Source organism: Pteropus medius, unplaced genomic scaffold (genome assembly GCF_902729225.1).
Source record: "Pteropus medius unplaced genomic scaffold, Ma_sr-lr_union100, whole genome shotgun sequence".
In the NCBI taxonomy this organism is placed as follows: domain Eukaryota; kingdom Metazoa; phylum Chordata; class Mammalia; order Chiroptera; family Pteropodidae; genus Pteropus; species Pteropus medius.
In genome coordinates this window covers 629,720-646,010 of record NW_024349227.1, presented here as the reverse complement: position 1 = coordinate 646,010, position 16,291 = coordinate 629,720, and the positions used below count along the sequence as shown (strand labels likewise).

Here is a 16,291-nt window from a genome sequence, read left to right as displayed (position 1 = left end):
TGACGGAAGGAGACTAAACTTCCGGTGGTGAACACACAATAGAGAATACTGATGTCACATTATAAAGCTATACACCTGAAATTTATATAATGTTATTAACCAATGTTACCCTAATAAATTTAACTTAAAAAATTATTGTTAATCAGCTCCTTGTAATTTCATGAAAAAAGCACTATTGTTATCCTCGTTTTATAGATGAAAAAACAGAAGCTCACACAAAAGTAAAAATGCATTGCGTTTGCAACTCCCTTTTAATTTTTCAAATCACTTCTATGCACATTTTTTCATATAGTGTTCACAAAATATATTTCCCTATTTTGCTCCTTGGAAAGTTGATCGGGAAAGTTATTTTCTCTTTATAGAGACTAAAGCTTGTGTTCTACTAGGGGGAATGGATAACATAAACTATTTAAAATACAATATGATAAATGTTCTATAATTAATGAAGTTATTTAAGAATCAGAAACAACATAATGCTTACAAGCGACTATGGCAAATCCAATGTTAGGCGTTGGCCTAAAAAGCTATGGAAATACCAAAGAAGTTACTATGGGAGCTTGTGATATTTGAGTTGTGACTTCATGTGTTTCATCAGGCAGATGAGAGAGATAGGGATTCCTGAGAACAGTGTGAGCAAAGGCAAGGAAGGGTAGACAAGTGTTTTCAGGATGAAGTATAGTCTACCTGGTAATGACTGGCTTCACACATTATCCGTGGCTTATTTTTCTCATAAGGTTATCTTCCTACCACTGTAAGTTCAGCTGATTGGCCTTTTACTCAGTTTCCCGAGTCTGTGAGTGCCCAACATGTGTTTCCTTCTTTTATACCCCTCTCAGAGTGTGAGCCCATCGAGGCCATTGCCAAGTTTGACTACGTGGGCCGGACAGCCCGAGAGCTGTCCTTCAAGAAGGGGGCATCCCTGCTGCTTTACCAGCGGGCTTCCGACGACTGGTGGGAAGGCCGGCACAATGGCATCGACGGACTCATCCCCCATCAGTACATCGTGGTCCAAGACACGTACGTTGGGCCCCCTGCACCTTCGGGGGCCCCTGGCTCCACTGTGGGAATGAGGCTTTATTTCTGGAGCCATAGGAGGATGAGGGAGACTAACCCCCAGGGGGAACCAACACGGTCCTGAGGTCACACAGTTCCTAGAAGGATCCCCAGACTCGATGGAAAATTGTTTTTCAATCTCTTCGTACTCCTTTTCCCTGCACATCACGCCTCCACGGCCGTCCCACACCCACCCCGAACCCTTCCCACTCCCCCATCCACCGTCATTAGAAACTAGCCAGCCAGCACCCATCCACACTTATGCCTGATGAGTGATAATGAAACGTGATTATTTGACCACTCACATTTCCTTATTAGAAAGATCAGGTTGGGAAAACATTTTTACTTCTCTTCCTTCCTTTTAAACAACTATGTTCACTTCAACCTATTGGGCCACTGATGGCGTTTTGCCACTTAAATGAAAACGATGAGTTCCTTTTCTCAGAGAAATCTAACTTTAAGCAGCCTGCGGAAATGACCCAGTTCTTTTAACCCAGATGAGGTAGATTTGGGGAAAGACAGGGGAGGGGAGGGGAAAGGATGTCAGGGAACAAAGGGCATGTGAACTGGTCCCAGGAGGCTTCATCAGGTGGGCTGCCAGTTGGCTCCCGCTCTTTGAGGCAATGGCTCCCGGAGGAGGCTTTTCCCCGTGGCCCCTGACGCCAGCCCAGGCCCCTGTCCCTTTGCCCTGCGTCTGCCCCCAACTCCCTCCCCTTGGATAAGATGCTGTCAGTGTTTTTAGTCCTTCCCTTAATATTATTTTTTAAAGGTTGATATCCTGAATGAGTCTGCACCCTCCCAGCCTCTCCCCAGCTTGTTCTGCGGGGAAATCCTCCCTGTTGATAACATCGCAAAGCCGGTGGCCATCTGAGCGTGGACAGGACCCTCCCAAACTTAGCATTATGACTTCACTACAGGACTGAGAGAAGATGAATGTGGGGGAGAAGGGGCCCTTTGTCATCAGTAGCCAGAGGGGCCAGGAGAGCAGTGGAGAGACCTGGGACCGGCCGGGACGCTCTAAGCGGGGCTGGATGCGCTACGACAGAGTGTGGCGGGGTCCTGCCTCAACGCCGGCATCTCCAGAGCCACCGCAGAGCGGACTGTCCTTACCTGGCAGTGCTCAGGACCTCAGCAGATAAACCGCAACCTGGACTGGCCGCCTCTTTCTCCAGGAGGTGGCCCCAGCACAGCTGCCCCAGGAAAGCAGTGTGGGGTAGCAGGCAGATGCCTCGAATCCAGGTGTCCCCTAGCCCAGCTTTCCGGAGGAGCTGGGGATCCTGCAGAACTCAGCGGGATTATTTATTTTTATTTAAACAACCCTCCAAAGGCCCTTAGGTTTCCTTGCCTCTGCTTACAGAGCTAGGCCCAGCCAGGCATTCCTGCTGCCTCAGAGCCATTGCGGGGTCGCGTGTGTGTGTTGGGGGGCCATCATGCCGATTTAACACTGCTTTTTGTGTTGTTGTTGTTTTCCCTGCCTGCCTGCCCTTTCTTCCCCAGCGAGGACGGTGTCGTGGAGAGGTCCAGCCCCAAGTCTGAGATTGAGGTCATTTCTGAGCCACCTGAAGAAAAGGTGACAGCCAGAGCGGGGGCCAGCTGTCCCAGTGGGGGTCATGTAGCCGATATTTATCTTGCAAACATCAACAAGTAAGCTCTGCTTTTCATTTTCTGCTCCTCTGAATGACTTGCCACACCCAGCCTCACCCTCTCGCCTAACCCCCTCCATCCCTGTACTGCAGGGAGGGCTCCCAGCTCTCCCAGGCCTAACAGTTTGCATGTGCTCATTGCTGCTACAGGGCATACAGGGCTGAGGAAGCGTCCACAGGCCTTCTGGGCAGGTTCAGGTCTCCAGCTAGCTGTCCTCCCGCTGTGGAAGGGTGCTCCGCTCTGTGCTCCCGCCGCGTCTGTCGGGGCAGACCTTCCTGGCCAGCTGACTGCTAAAACTTTGGCCAAAGCTTTGCTTTGGTTACTTTAGGCAACTTGGTTTTGTACTGTTTCTCAGAGGTGCCTTCTCTTTTCCAATTCTTACTCAAATAATAGTCTGTGATGTCTTCCTTGGCCCTTGTCTGCCCGATGATCCGAAGTCTCGTGTGTCTTCTGCTAGGCTCATGTTACCCCAGATGGGTTTATTTCGATGTCATGTGTGTTTTTCCCCCGTCCTGTATTTGCTCCTGTGGAGGAAAGGAGACCACTGTGCCCCCAAAGAAAGCTTTATCCTAAGCGCTGTATTCATTTGTCTAACCCCTAGCTCCCTTTCTTCCTGCCTTTTCACACCAGTAAAATAATATCCCATTTTTTCCCTATTGCTTTAGCCCTGTGTATTATCCTTCCCTATTAGTCCCTTTGCAGATTCCCACTCCTGTCCAGCAGGCTCTTAACTCTGCCCCCAGCTTTCATTGTGGCTGTTAGCAACATCTTGGGGTTTTAACTCCACCCACACCCGATCTGGCTGCCTAGAGGGATCCCACGCCTGCGAGCTGCTGCCTCCCCTCGAGACATTCAGGTTATTGGAGAACTAATCTCATCTCAAGGGGCCAGACACCAAGTCCCAAAGCCTACAGACCTCTTTCCGCCAGACCCTGAAACTTGGCCCAGTGCCAGCAGGATGACAAGCCCCAGGGCGCTCCTGATGAATATGGATTGGAAATGATGTACAGTTTTTATTCCCCTCTGGCTTTGGAGGAATGAAACGATTTGCACATTGAAAACCTGTTAACCGTAGCCTCTGGACACTGAAACTGGAAGGAGAATAAAAGATGCTTGTTGTTTTTAAACTGCACCAGGTCGCCCAGATCTCTTGGCTTTTTTCCAACCAGACGGTAGCAGGGGGCGTGGTTGGGGCACGTGGCTCTTCTCTATCTCTCTCGCCCTCGAGTTGTTAGTAATGTAGCTTATTCAGCTCACTTAGTGTAGTTATAATAGAAGTCAGACCAGTAAAAATGATTGAGGATTTTATTTCCCTCCAGCATAGTGCCCTACTGGGGAGCGCATGCTAGTAAAAAGTAACTGTGGGCTAAACGCATTTTTTTTTATTTACAAGTCTATGTTAATTATAAACCTATAATCATAAGGTCCTAAGCCTGTAATCAACCCAGAAACTAAGGCAAGGTTGGTGGAGGGAGAGTTAGGTAATTAGTTAGGCACATATTTTTAAGCCATCACATATTTAATGCCTTTTGTACAAAGTAGTTGTAGAGAGTCGTAGCCGAAAGAGTCAAAAGATGAACATCTGGCAGAAAGTCGAGGCGGTTCTCTTAAGTTCCTTCCTTGGTCACCAGTGTCAGGATGGGGTGTTTGGAGGACATGGTCTGCCTGACACCGGCTGGTCAATGGGGAGCAGTCACCCTTACGAGTGACTCTGCCTTCCAGCCTCAACTCCTGCCCAACACATCACTCTTCCCAAGGCCCCTCACTTTCCTGAGTGCCCCGGGTTCTCTCTCACCCCTGGACCTTCACACCTGCTGTCTCCTCACCTGGTTACAGCCTTCTCTCCCTTCAAGATTTAGTCTGAGATTTACGTCTTTGGGGAAGGCTTTTTGACACTCCCAGGCTCCCCGGGGCCGAGGTAGATGCCCGTATTCTGTATTCCGAAAGCCGCTGGAGGATATCTCAGGACTCCTGCTCTGTTTAGATCTTCCACCGGGCTGAGCTGTCTGAAGCCAGGAACTCTGTCTTCCTCTGTTTACATCCCCGGGGCCTGGCCCAGGACCTGGAACACGTCAGCCACTCTACAAATCTTAGCAGCTTTCGCCTCGTGACTCAGCCATCCTCAAGTATAAAAAGGAAATCAGCAGAGTTATTGGGGTGTGGCATTTCAATTAATTCCACACATTTATTGAGCACCTACTGCTATGCCAAGCATCGATGCTAGTTATTCAGTGAGGAATAAGATCGTCCCTGGCCTCAGAACTTGTCTGGCAGGGTAAATGCTATATAGGCAGGTAACTAACAAACAATGTCACGGATGCGCCAAAGGAACAGAAGAGGGAGTGATTGATTCTGCCTGCCATTGGAGTTGGGGTGCAGGGAGGACTTGGCAGAGGAAGACTCATTTCAACTGGGCCCCATAAGACGTTGAGAACATCCTTTTTCCACTCAAGAATGGCTGGCACCCGCAGCTAACTGTTCATGGAGTAGCTGCTATGTGCCCGGTCCTGGACCGGGCTCTGGGGATAAACGGTGAGGAAGACCTAACCGGTGAAGAGCAGAACTGACTTGGAATGCTGGCCGTGCCTTGTAGACCAGCTCCTTACCTTCAGGCCCTACCCCTCCCATTCTTCCATCCTCAGCCCCCGCCTCAGCCCCAGTCGCTCTTTATAGATTCAAGATCAGAGCTGCTCAGCTCTTATCCCAAACCAGACGTTTCATTGCTTCTTGTATTAGGTCCTTTCGAATCCGATTCCAAAAGAAAATGAAATTACTCAGCAGTAGGCAACACCCCTATAACTAGGACTCTGCCAAACAATTATGTATGCGCCTTAGTGGTCTGAAACAAACTGACTCAGAGCCAGGGTTCAACCCAGTGCTGGGTGACTTAGGGTCATGTAGATATATTTTCACCCCCCAAGAAAATGCACAAACTTGGCCCTAACTCTGCAACATTGCAGCCTCTTGAAAACTGTTTCACATCTGTTTAAAAAAAACAACAACGGCCTCTTGCCAAAGCCCAAAATGATTACTGCCTTATAGTTGGACTGAGAAACAGACTTAAGATTTGGAAAAGTCAACTCTCCTCTTAGCAGCCATTCCCCACCTCCTTGGTGATGGTGAGAGTTTTTCTCCTACCTGGGGCCTACTTTCTGTTCAAAGCAGGTAATAGGGGGAGCCTTTCCATGAATCTCTCTCCCGTTAGAAACTTTCACTTAATCAGACGTTTTTCCTGACAGCACCTTACATCTTGAGAACTCAAAGCCCAAGACTATCAAGTAAGTATCCACTTCTTTACCCAAGTGGGGGTGGCAGGGGAACAGAGATGGTGAAAGCAAGGGAGAGAGCCTGCTCTGTGTCCCTACCCTTCCACAAGTCCCTGGGTGCCAGCGTCGGCCCCCCTCTCACTCATCCTAGCTTCCACAGAGCAAGGGCTCCCTGGTCACACTGCCCTCTCTGTTTGTGATTGAAGGCAAAGGAAACGGCCAGAATCTGGGAGCATCCGGAAAACATTTCGGAGCGACAGCCATGGGCTGAGCAGTTCCCTGACTGACCCCACCTCCCCGGGGGTGGGGGCTGGCTGCCGCCCATCTTCCCAGCCCATCATGAGCCAGAGTCTTCCCAAGGAAGGGCCTGATAAGTGCTCCATCAGTGGGCACGGGAGCCTCAACTCCATCAGCCGCCACTCATCCCTGAAGAATCGGCTGGACAGTCCGCAGATCCGGAAGACCGTGACAGCCGGAAGGTCAAAAAGCTTCAATAACCACCGGCCCGTTGATCCTGAAGTCATTGCACAGGTAACTGAGGGCTCCTGGACAAACAGCTGGCATGAGTCTACACATGTCACTACTGCCTAGTGCAGCCCATGCTAATTATGACAGAACTTGAAACAACTGTGCTGGGTACATTACATACCAAGTTCAGAGACTGTCGGATATCTGGACCTGATGAGATGGCTTTCCAAGAAGTCTGATGATCCCTCTCTCTCCAGGAAGAACTTAAAGAGAGAATAAAAGGATTTAGGCTTCTTGCTCATATATGGGCTATGTGCAAGGCTGTTGTAATTTTCAAAGCCGGTAGTTACAGATAAAGTATTTTGATAGAGTCCATTCAGCGTAAGTTTGGAGTCCCGAGACCCTGGTAGATCAACTCTGGGAAACTGCCCAAGTGTTGAGGCTCAGATGCAGTTCTGGCCTCATTTTTATATCACTCTGCCCATCCCCATCATTCCATTTCCTGAGGCTAATATCTGGTCCCTAGTGGTAGGTAGATAGATACTCAGTCAACAATCTGCTCCTGGTCTTGAAAGCCCCAAAATACTCTGCCCCCAGTGGCTCAGGTACCAGAAGAGCTTCCAGTTCAAGCCTCCAGGTGCAGTGGAAATGAGCTTCCTGGTTACAGGAATCTGTCCATGTATACCCCACACTGACAAGTCTCTGTTTTCCATGAAATATTAGAAACGCTGCACCACCTCTAAAAATCCGACTACCAGGCTCACTACAAGCAGCTCATTCAGACGTCTCTCCCAACTCTATAATTTTCATTAGACCAGGTAGGAACGAAGGGCTCACTGTTGCCCTTTTCTGCTTCAACGGAGTTGAGGTTCTCCTTAGCCCATCTTCCAGGGGGCAATAGAGGCTGGGTGTGCTCTTCATTGGCTTAATTGTGGTGTTCTGCTTAGGGAAGGTGTACCTGGGGAGCTCAGTGTTAAGCTCCGGGCCCGAGATGTCTCGCTTTGCTAGCCTTCTATTTCTGTGCCTCTACTTAAGCTCTTGGCTGCAGTCTGCCTTGCACCGGGGGAATCCTCCCAGCTCTCTCTTTGGCCAGGTGTTAGTAGGAATGTCAGAATAGGAACATGGCTGGGATAGACTCTAGCTGCAGAGCAGGACTCTGGCAGGAGATGGAGTTCTGAGCATTTTTAAGGCTTGAGAACATCACAAGGATGAGTGAAATTGAATCACTGTCAACAGAACTCATAGATCACCCTGTAGGACATAGATACCTTAACCAAGGAGCTTTGCTTGGAAGACTCAATCTTTCAATCCCAAGAGAAGGAGCCCTGTGGTGGTTTGAGGGTGCCAAATATATATGTGTAGGGAAAGAAAGAGGGAGGGAGCTGGGGGGTCTCCCTGGGAGGCAGTTGGCTGCATCGGAAGGGTCTCTGGTTCTGCCTTGAGCCCCTAAGATAGGACTGCAATTTCCTAAAATCTGGAGTGTTCCCCTGTGACTTGCAGGCACTTCACCTATGTGGGCTCTGGCGCCCCCTCCTGGTCACTCTTTGGTCCCCTCTCTTGGTGATGGGTAGAAGGAAAATGCTTCATCAAGCTGGGTGGGATGGGTAGGGCATCTTCCCGGCCAGGGCACATGACCCTTTCCTCAGCCCTTGCCCTGGGCCTTGCCGTCTACGAGAACGAAGATCACACTTCATCTCTACCACTTGACAAACAAATGTTTATTATGTACAATTTCAAACGTATGCAAAAACAGAGAGAATAGGATAATGAATCCCATATACTCCTGGCCAAACTCCTGGCCACTCTTAGTTCAACCACCTTTTCCCTCCTCACTGGATTGTATAAATACTCCGTCCAAAAATATTTCAGGGTACATCTCTCAAATGCGAGGACTCTATTTAAAAAACATCTCAACCACTCTTTCTAAAGGAAAAAAAATCTCATGGCAATGGAAATCCCTCTGTCCCCCTTCCCCCACATTCTGAACATTCATATGTTCAAGGATTTTGGCCAAGTAAAATAGTCTGGACATCTCATTGCCGTTGGTTTCTCCACAATTTAGCCCATGGTGTTGAAATAGGATCCTCGGGGGCTTCTCCCTACATTTGCCTCACCTCCTCCTTTTTCCTGTTTTGCAGGATATTGAGGCAACTATGAACTCTGCCCTGAATGAGCTGCGGGAGCTGGAGCGGCAGAGCAGCGTCAAGCACACCCCCGACGTAGTCCTGGACACCCTGGAGCCCCTCAAGACCTCCCCAGTGGTGGCCCCCACATCGGAGCCCTCCAGCCCCCTGCACACCCAGCTCCTCAAGGACCCCGAGCCCGCTTTCCAGCGCAGTGCCAGTACTGCTGGGGACATAGCCTGCGCCTTTAGGCCTGTCAAGTCCGTCAAGATGGCTGCCCCCGTCAAGCCACCAGCCACACGACCCAAGCCCACCGTCTTCCCCAAAACAAATGCCACTAGCCCTGGTGTCAACTCATCAGCTTCCCCACAGTCCACTGACAAGTCTTGTACTGTCTGAGAGATATAATTTAATTGTTCTAGACAAGGGGACTAGAAGGACTGACTGTTATTAAAACCTTCCTATTTAAGTAGCTTGGGACTTCAGTGGAAAATTAGATTCTAAGTTGTTCTTACAGGAATTAGCCTTCCCATCACCCAAAACCTTGAGAATGAAGCCCTCGTTATCGCCCTGCCCTGCCCTTCCTGCTGCCCTCTGCTTTCCCCCGTTGTCGTAATCCAGCCAGATGCAGTACACACTGTCCTTAGGTTAGCCAGAGGTAGATTTTCTCATTATCAGGTCACTGTGAAATCTGGCCAGGCAAGTCACACGGACATGGGCTCAAGTCTCAGTCCCCTCAGACGCAGGGGATGCCTGACCACATGGTAAGCTACTGACATCTAGCTCTCAGTGGCATCTTGTTTGGGGTACTGATTATAGAGAATCATATATAGTCCATTTAGTCCATTCTTTGTTTTATACACACACACACACGTGCACAAACACACACACACACACACTCACACACTTTTCTAGTCTCTGGCATGTGTAGCCTCTCCTGGTCCTAGACCAGTCTCTAAGTTATTGTGGCAGTTCACACAGGAGCCACCAGGGGTCTCTGTTTCCGTTACAAATCTTGTTCTGTCTGGGCCAGAGAACCTACCTAGCCTTTGAAATCTCTCCATCACATGGAATTCAGCAGGATGGGACTCAATCCTGTAATTTGGGAGTTGGGGGCTTTCTGTCTTCTTTCTATTGGTGTGAATTGGTCATTGGTGTTTGCTTTTGCTCCCCTCCATCCTCTAGAACTACTACAGCCCAATCTTGTGAAACTTCTCAAGTTTTCTGAATGTATAGACATTTCTCGGGTTCTTATCTTTGATGGACCGTTTCCCATCTAAGACATTTTCCTATATAAGACAGTTTTATAGCTGGTTCCTTGTAGGGTAAAGAGTCTTAAGAGAGTTTTATTGTGTTTATGGCAGGTTTGGAAAAGATAAGAAATAGGTCCTTCTTCCTCCCACCTGTTTGGCCACTTGAGACATAAAATTCATTACCCTATTAAAAAATTAAATTCAGCTTTGCTAACCCCAAAGTTATTCCCTAATGAAAGCTTATGTGAAGTTCACCCCGCTAGTTTGGTTATTCTATGAGGTCTCCCCTCCTTTCAGGGACCAACAGGGGCTTGGGAGAGCCCTAGTTAGATTAAAGAGACATTTCTCTTTAAAACCTGTTTTCTGTTATCTAAATAAAGACAACTAAGAACCTTGGCCCCACAGGCTCTAATGTCTTCCCAAGGCTGGAATCTAAGAAAATTAAAATTTGGATGCTGAATATTTTGGCCTTTCTTTGGCCTTTTTCCTAGTTCCCCTCCAAAAAGCAAAAATGATGCCCTTGTCTGCTTTAATTCAGTCTCCAAACCTGGTGCCCATGGTCCCTGCTCCCTTAGCATCAATCACACTGTCCCAGGAGGACCAGAGCTGAGGACAGTCACACCCCAGGCTCATGAGTCTCAGATACCTACTTGAGTTAACGCTGAAACTCATTCCTCTTGTCTGTTTTCTGGTTTTAAAGCTGCACTTTTAGCCTTATTATTTTTATTATTTTCTGTACTTCAGGAGAGATGGGTTGCCCTTCAGATAGGAAACGGAATTTTCTTATCTTTAGCCTAGAGATGCTTTTTGGACCAACATTTCAGGTTGGTAGTTGGCTCTGTGGAAGTGGTAGGATTTTCCTCATTCTGTGTTACGTAAAAGGGCAGTTGATGGGAAATTGCTAACTCAGAGGATAACCTGCAACACTAGGAAAACCATCCCAAGGGATGAAAGGGAGAAAAGAAGAGCCTTCAGGGAAGCGAATCAGCCTGTGAGAGGCAACCCTCGGTCCTCTGGATTCTTGGCTTTCGTTGCTCTGTTTAGTGGCCTGTCCTTGTCTATCACCGGGACTGACACAGGTTTCGAGCCATCAGTCTTTTATACCCGAGGATCTGTTTCCTTGCTGAAAATGGAACCCCACCCTTCACTTTACATTCCTTTTGATCCACTTGATCCAAATTGGTACCCATACCTGCCCTTTTCCCCTCCCCCCAGCACACTCCTCTCTAAGAAAGTCAAAAGCAAAGCTTTTTTAATAACACTTCGGACCTATTCTGTTGTTCCTGCCTTACTTCTCTTTCAGCCCTGTACGTGACTGTGTTCACGATCCCCTTGGGTCAGTGTCCACCTGCTGATTTGCATCATGAACTGGACAGTGTGTGAATGGTCACCTACTTCCCCAGCTCTGAGAGCCAAGTTGTCTTCCTCTCTCTGGTGCTCCTGACACTTGTGAGATGGTCCTGTCAAGGGGACTAGGAACCCATAGGAGGAGAATCCTTCTCAGCAGAGCTCATTGCAGTCAACTGGAATTAAGGTTGCACACTGTGATTTTTACACCGAAAAGCTAAAAGGAGCTGGCCACCTGGGCCTAAGGAGACCAGCCTTCCTCGGATATGCTTGCCTAAACCAGCATGATGCTTCAAAGAGCCCTGCTCTGGCCCCTAAGGCATGGATCCTTTTCCTGGTGTGGACCCTGATGTCTGGGGAACAGAAGTGGGGTGGGGCTACCAGCATACCCATTTGGAAAAAGAGAGGAGTTTGCAGCCAGCAGCCTGGAAACTGGAAACACTGGTCTCAGCCAACCTCCTCAGGGCACCCTGGTTTCTCCCCAAGGAGATGAGAGATGACGCCAGCCACAGGATGAACAGACCACTGGAAGGGCTGGTGTGGATATACTTCACGTTCAGAAGAGAAGTTTGATCTTCCAGGGAATTGCAATGTTGTGGCGTCTGACTTGTATGTCACGTTTGTGTACAATGGTATATTCTTTAAATAGTGTTGATAACTGGAATATCGTATGTATGCTTGGAGATGCTTTGTGTGAACCTAAGACTGTCGCGCAACAGATGTCGGATTGGGGAAAATCCAAAGCACAACTTCGAAATAAAATACGTTTTTAGGTTTCGATGCTGCAGTTCGTATCTCTTCTCTACTGCCTGAAATCTCCAATCCAGGAGTCCAGCTATCCAGGAGGGATTTTGATTCGTCTGTGGTAACAGAGCCCTGCCTGGCAACAGAACAAGAAATTAGGTGCTGCTGGGAGCCAGCCACCTCTCCCTCCCCCGCCCAGGCACGGCACATGGACGGTTAGAATGTGGATTTTTCCCCCCCTAGCATTTCTGTTTAGACCATGTGTGGAACCGGAGAGGTTGTGTAGAAAGTCTTCCAGCTCTCCATTGGGCAGTCTGTTGCCATGAGAACCGTTTCCTCCACAGAATCCTCCTCCTCTGTTTTCAATGAGGACTGTTCTCATTTCTATCCCCAGTCAGATTTCCCTGCTTGGAAGAGTGGGGCCTGTGAATTTGCTTGGAAGTTTTGCCAGCAACAACCAAGGGTGACTGAAGGTTTTAGTTCTTCTACGACCAAAGCCCTGAGTCTTTGTGCCCTTGGCAGCCCCCTGCCTCTGGGAGAAGAGCTGACCCATATGCTTGTGCTGTCAGGGGTAGGAGCGGGGGGGTGCATACAGAAATGCTTTCTTTCCTTTAGATATTGATTCCAGCAGATCATAATTTCAAAGGTGAGGTTTTTCAAAGATAATGAATGCATCCTCAAGCTCCTAGGGCCCACAATTAGGTTTAGTGGGCTTATTCTAATACCAGAAGCCCCTGCGGATGGATGAAATCTCTAGTGTCCGAGGGAGTGCCCAGTGTTCAACGGTAATACAAGGAGTTCTACCCTAGACTAGACACGTTGCAGGTCTAAGGTTTATCCTATGAGGTTATTTATAGCTTTTATTCAGCTCTCTCATGGACTTCCAATCTGCCACCTTTCCCTCACGCTCACTTTCATGGTAGAGCTACATCTTGAGCTTCTCTTGCTGGTCCCTTGATCTTAACTGTCCTACTACCCTGTGCTATGGATGAGTTTCCACTCCTGAGTATAGGTGGTGAGCTGTGAGGTGGAGCTAGTTCTTAAGCTGTGAGCAAAGGACCAAAGAGTTTTTTCAGAGTCCTAAGGCAAGGGTGGACTATTCTTTTAGGATCCTCAATTCATTTCACATGTTCCAATGGGAGTTCAATGGAAACTTGTGACAATAAACACAGTCGAAACACAGATCTATTCCATCCAGATAAAAACCAAAAAAGGAGACCAGTGGGGTATGAATTAGGAAATGGTCTTTGTGATGAGCTCATCGAAATGTTTATGGCCATAGGCATATGAAGCTTCCTTTTATCCAAGAGTCAGCAACACTGGTATATTACATATGCCAAAGACTTGTTCATTAGTCAGTTAACAAACTTTAAGCTTCACGGTGTGCCAAACACTGTCACACAAAATTGAACAGGAGAAACAGATAATGGAGCTCTCTAGTTTCAAGAGAGAACAGATAAATAAGCAAAATAAGTGTTACTGTAAAAATGAAACAATGTGGTCAAGAACGGCCATGGCGCAGGGAAGTAGTACAGTTAATCAAGAATTCTGTCTGACCTGGTAAAGTAGAGATGACTATTTCTCATCCAAGTGGAAATAGCAAATAGACTCTTATGAATACGAAGTTTTAGGGACAGATCATACCCAAAAACAAATTTAGGAGGTATTACGTTATAGATGTATTCGAACTACGAGATTTCCAGGAATAATATATAAATAGAAAAAAGAGAAGGTATCAGTAATTAGAAATCCTGCAGAGAAGGAGCCAGCAAAGAAGATAGAGTGGGTGAGAGGTAGGTGGCTGGGAGAGCAGCAGCAGAAACCAGGAGAGGTGTTTCCACAAGGAGGGAAGGACCAGCTGTCAAAAGCTGGTGGGGTAAAATGAGGCCTTAGAAAGGTAATCATTGGTGACTTGGACAAGAGCACTTCAGTAGAGAGGAAAATGAGTCCGATTGGAGTGGGTTAGGCAGCAAATGGAAAAAGAAGCAGGAGTCAGGAACTCTTGGCAGCTCATTCAAAGGTGTTGCTTTGAATGGGAAGCATCAGAAGGGGTCAAGGGCCCAGGTTTTTGTTTTTGAAATGGACGATGTGGATGCTTGTTTGCTCAAGGGCAGGACCTAGTCGAATGGAAAGAGTGAATATGCAGGAGAGGGCAAGGGACAGAGCCCAGATGGAAGGGTTGGTCAAGGCCAGAGAAGAGATCCTCCGTCTCTGGGAGGGGAGGCAGGTGTGATGCAGGGCAGGCAGTGGACATGGGGGTGGGAAGATGAGGGAGTTGCCTGCTGAGCGCTGCTTTAATTTCAGTGAAGTTTAAGGCAAAGGCTTTAGCTGAGGGAGTGGGAAGGAATGGTGAGTAGGAAGTTTGAAGAGTTAAGAGATATGTAAACGGGGCCCAGTTTCCTTCAGCTCCCACAGCCCCTTTCCCCACTGCTTGGGAGAGTAGTGCCAGGTCTGGCTGCAGTGTTTGTCCCTCTTTCCCCACCCAAAGCTCCTGGCCAGAGCTCACTGGTGACAAGGAGCGGGGCTCTGAGACCTCGTCCTTCGGCCCTTCATAAGTGACTGAGCATGGTGAGTACACTTGGCCCACCTCTTCCACACCCACCTGCCCTATTCCTTTTCCCTCTCCTTTTAGGTGCTAGACAGATGAGGCAGCTGTGACAAACAGGCTCAAGCCATGTAGTGGCGGAAAAGGCAACTAGTATTTATTCAGGGCCACCAGGTAGCAGGCGCTTCATCCTGTTTTGTTTCCCACAAGCCCCATGGTCATGCAGAGCCAGTGGTAGAGTCAGGGCCCAATCCTCTCTGATGGCAAACCTCCACCCTGTCCTTTCCACTGTCCGCTTAGCCTCCCTTGGTGGAAGGCAGACGTGACCTCTTTCCCTGAGAGCTGCCATCAAAGACCCGCTTCTTCCAGCCTCTAGTCCTTGTCCTACCTCTGATTTGCCACTTCTATTTCTATGACTCCTCAGAGCCACTTGAGAACACATGCTGAGGCCTCTTACAGACTTCCTCTTCCTTCAGGAGCCGCCAGGCCCCTGTGCCAACCCAGCTGAAAAACAATAGCCATGCTGCCCAGCTGGGGCCAGCAGCTCAAAACCACAGGCAAGACATTCATTTGTTGTGTCCACGCAGAGGATGCGACCTCACTGAGGATGCCTGCAATACTGTCGCCACACAGCTCTCCAGCCCACCTCCCACCTCTCCTGTGACCACACCCCCTTCTCAGACTTTTGTGCCTCTTCGAGTGCACCCACTGCCTGGAATTCCTTATCTTTGACCCTCAACTGTCTGCCTAACTCCCCTTTCTCCAAAGTCTGCTGGAGCATCCTTTCTCTTGGCAAGCCCTTCTTGACCACCTGCTGAAGTACATATCTCAGAGCATTAGCCCTGCTGTCCCCGAACCCCAACTCCTGCAGAATACCTAGGTCTCGCCTTTGTGACCTCAGCATGCAGTGCTTGCTTCCTAGTAGGTGCTAGACACACACATTCATTGCTTTCGAAGGTACTTAAGACACTAGAAAAGAGAGATTGGGCTTGCTGGAGAGATGAGTAGGGGTCCTGGTGAGAACTAAGCAGGTTTATTGGTGGAAAATAGGTGGACTTTTAGGGATAGACTAGATTATGTTGCAAACCTCAACGACTTAAAACAAAGGTTGATTTCTCACCAAAGCTACACGTCCCTTGTGGGCCAGCAGGGGGCTCTGCTCATGACGGTCACTCCGGCCCTCAGACCGCAGTAGCAGCAGCTCCCACGTCTGGTAGAGTCACACTGTATGGCGGGAGCAGGTCTTGCATCAGCAATTAAGTACTTTGGCTGGGAAATCACATGGCCCCACCCAATCACAGGGTGCCAAGGACGTGCAGGTCTACCGTGTGCCAGCAGGTGGGAAGCTGGGACTCCTGGGTGGAGAGGAGGAGGATCTCAGGGACATTCCTCTGGGTTCTGCTGTGACAAGCAGCAGGCAGCACCTTTGGGAGGGCCCAGCGGCAGCACCCCTGGTTATCAGCAGGAGGTACTTTTCGACTGGGCTCCTGTTCTGGTGTCGCAGTGCTAGGGGGAGGGGCTGCCAGAGGAAACCACCAGGTGTGGCCATGGGAAAGTCCCTCCACCATTCTATAGAAACATGGAATTTCCTGCTTTTAACCATTTCTTATCCAACTGCCATCTCGGAGCTGACCAGAGCAGGACAGACATTGGCAGCCCCCTAGGAAATTTCATCTGGGCCATTGAGTTCTGGCTGGGAAGCTGGCATGTCTGGGGCTCGATGCCCTCAACGCCAGTCTGTAAAGTGCTCTCCAGTCTCCCAAGCATTTCCAAATACATTGTTCCATGTCATCCACAAAACCAATAGTAAATGTTACTGTCCTCATGCCTCGGATGAGAAAACTGTCT

General features: G+C 48.7%; 1 protein-coding gene and 1 long non-coding RNA gene across 11 annotated transcripts in view; one reads left to right on the top strand and one right to left on the bottom strand.

The window, feature by feature from the left end:
* The window catches only part of SRGAP2 (SLIT-ROBO Rho GTPase activating protein 2), a 229,612-nt gene extending 217,678 nt beyond the window's left edge, over nucleotides 1-11,934 (top strand). For 2 of the 10 annotated variants that reach the window (XM_039881735.1, XM_039881733.1), the window contains exons 20-24: nucleotides 837-1,017; nucleotides 2,551-2,697; nucleotides 5,937-5,975; nucleotides 6,170-6,494; nucleotides 8,570-11,934. In XM_039881735.1, coding sequence (XP_039737669.1) covers nucleotides 837-1,017; nucleotides 2,551-2,697; nucleotides 5,937-5,975; nucleotides 6,170-6,494; nucleotides 8,570-8,953 — 1,076 coding nt within the window. In that variant the 3' untranslated portion in view covers nucleotides 8,954-11,934. Of the gene's footprint in view, nucleotides 1-836; nucleotides 1,018-1,822; nucleotides 3,830-5,936; nucleotides 5,976-6,169; nucleotides 6,495-7,154; nucleotides 7,260-8,569 lie in introns of those variants that run through there. The other 8 variants (XM_039881736.1, XM_039881737.1, XM_039881740.1 and 5 more) reach the window with 5 other exon arrangements.
* LOC120617939 (uncharacterized) lies at nucleotides 4,062-15,997 on the bottom strand. Its single transcript, XR_005657083.1, has 3 exons — nucleotides 15,564-15,997; nucleotides 6,613-6,694; nucleotides 4,062-4,818 (listed from the first exon to the last, which is right to left on the bottom strand). It is a non-coding gene; the product is annotated as an uncharacterized LOC120617939 (long non-coding RNA).
* Nucleotides 15,998-16,291: the final 294 nt, after the last annotated feature.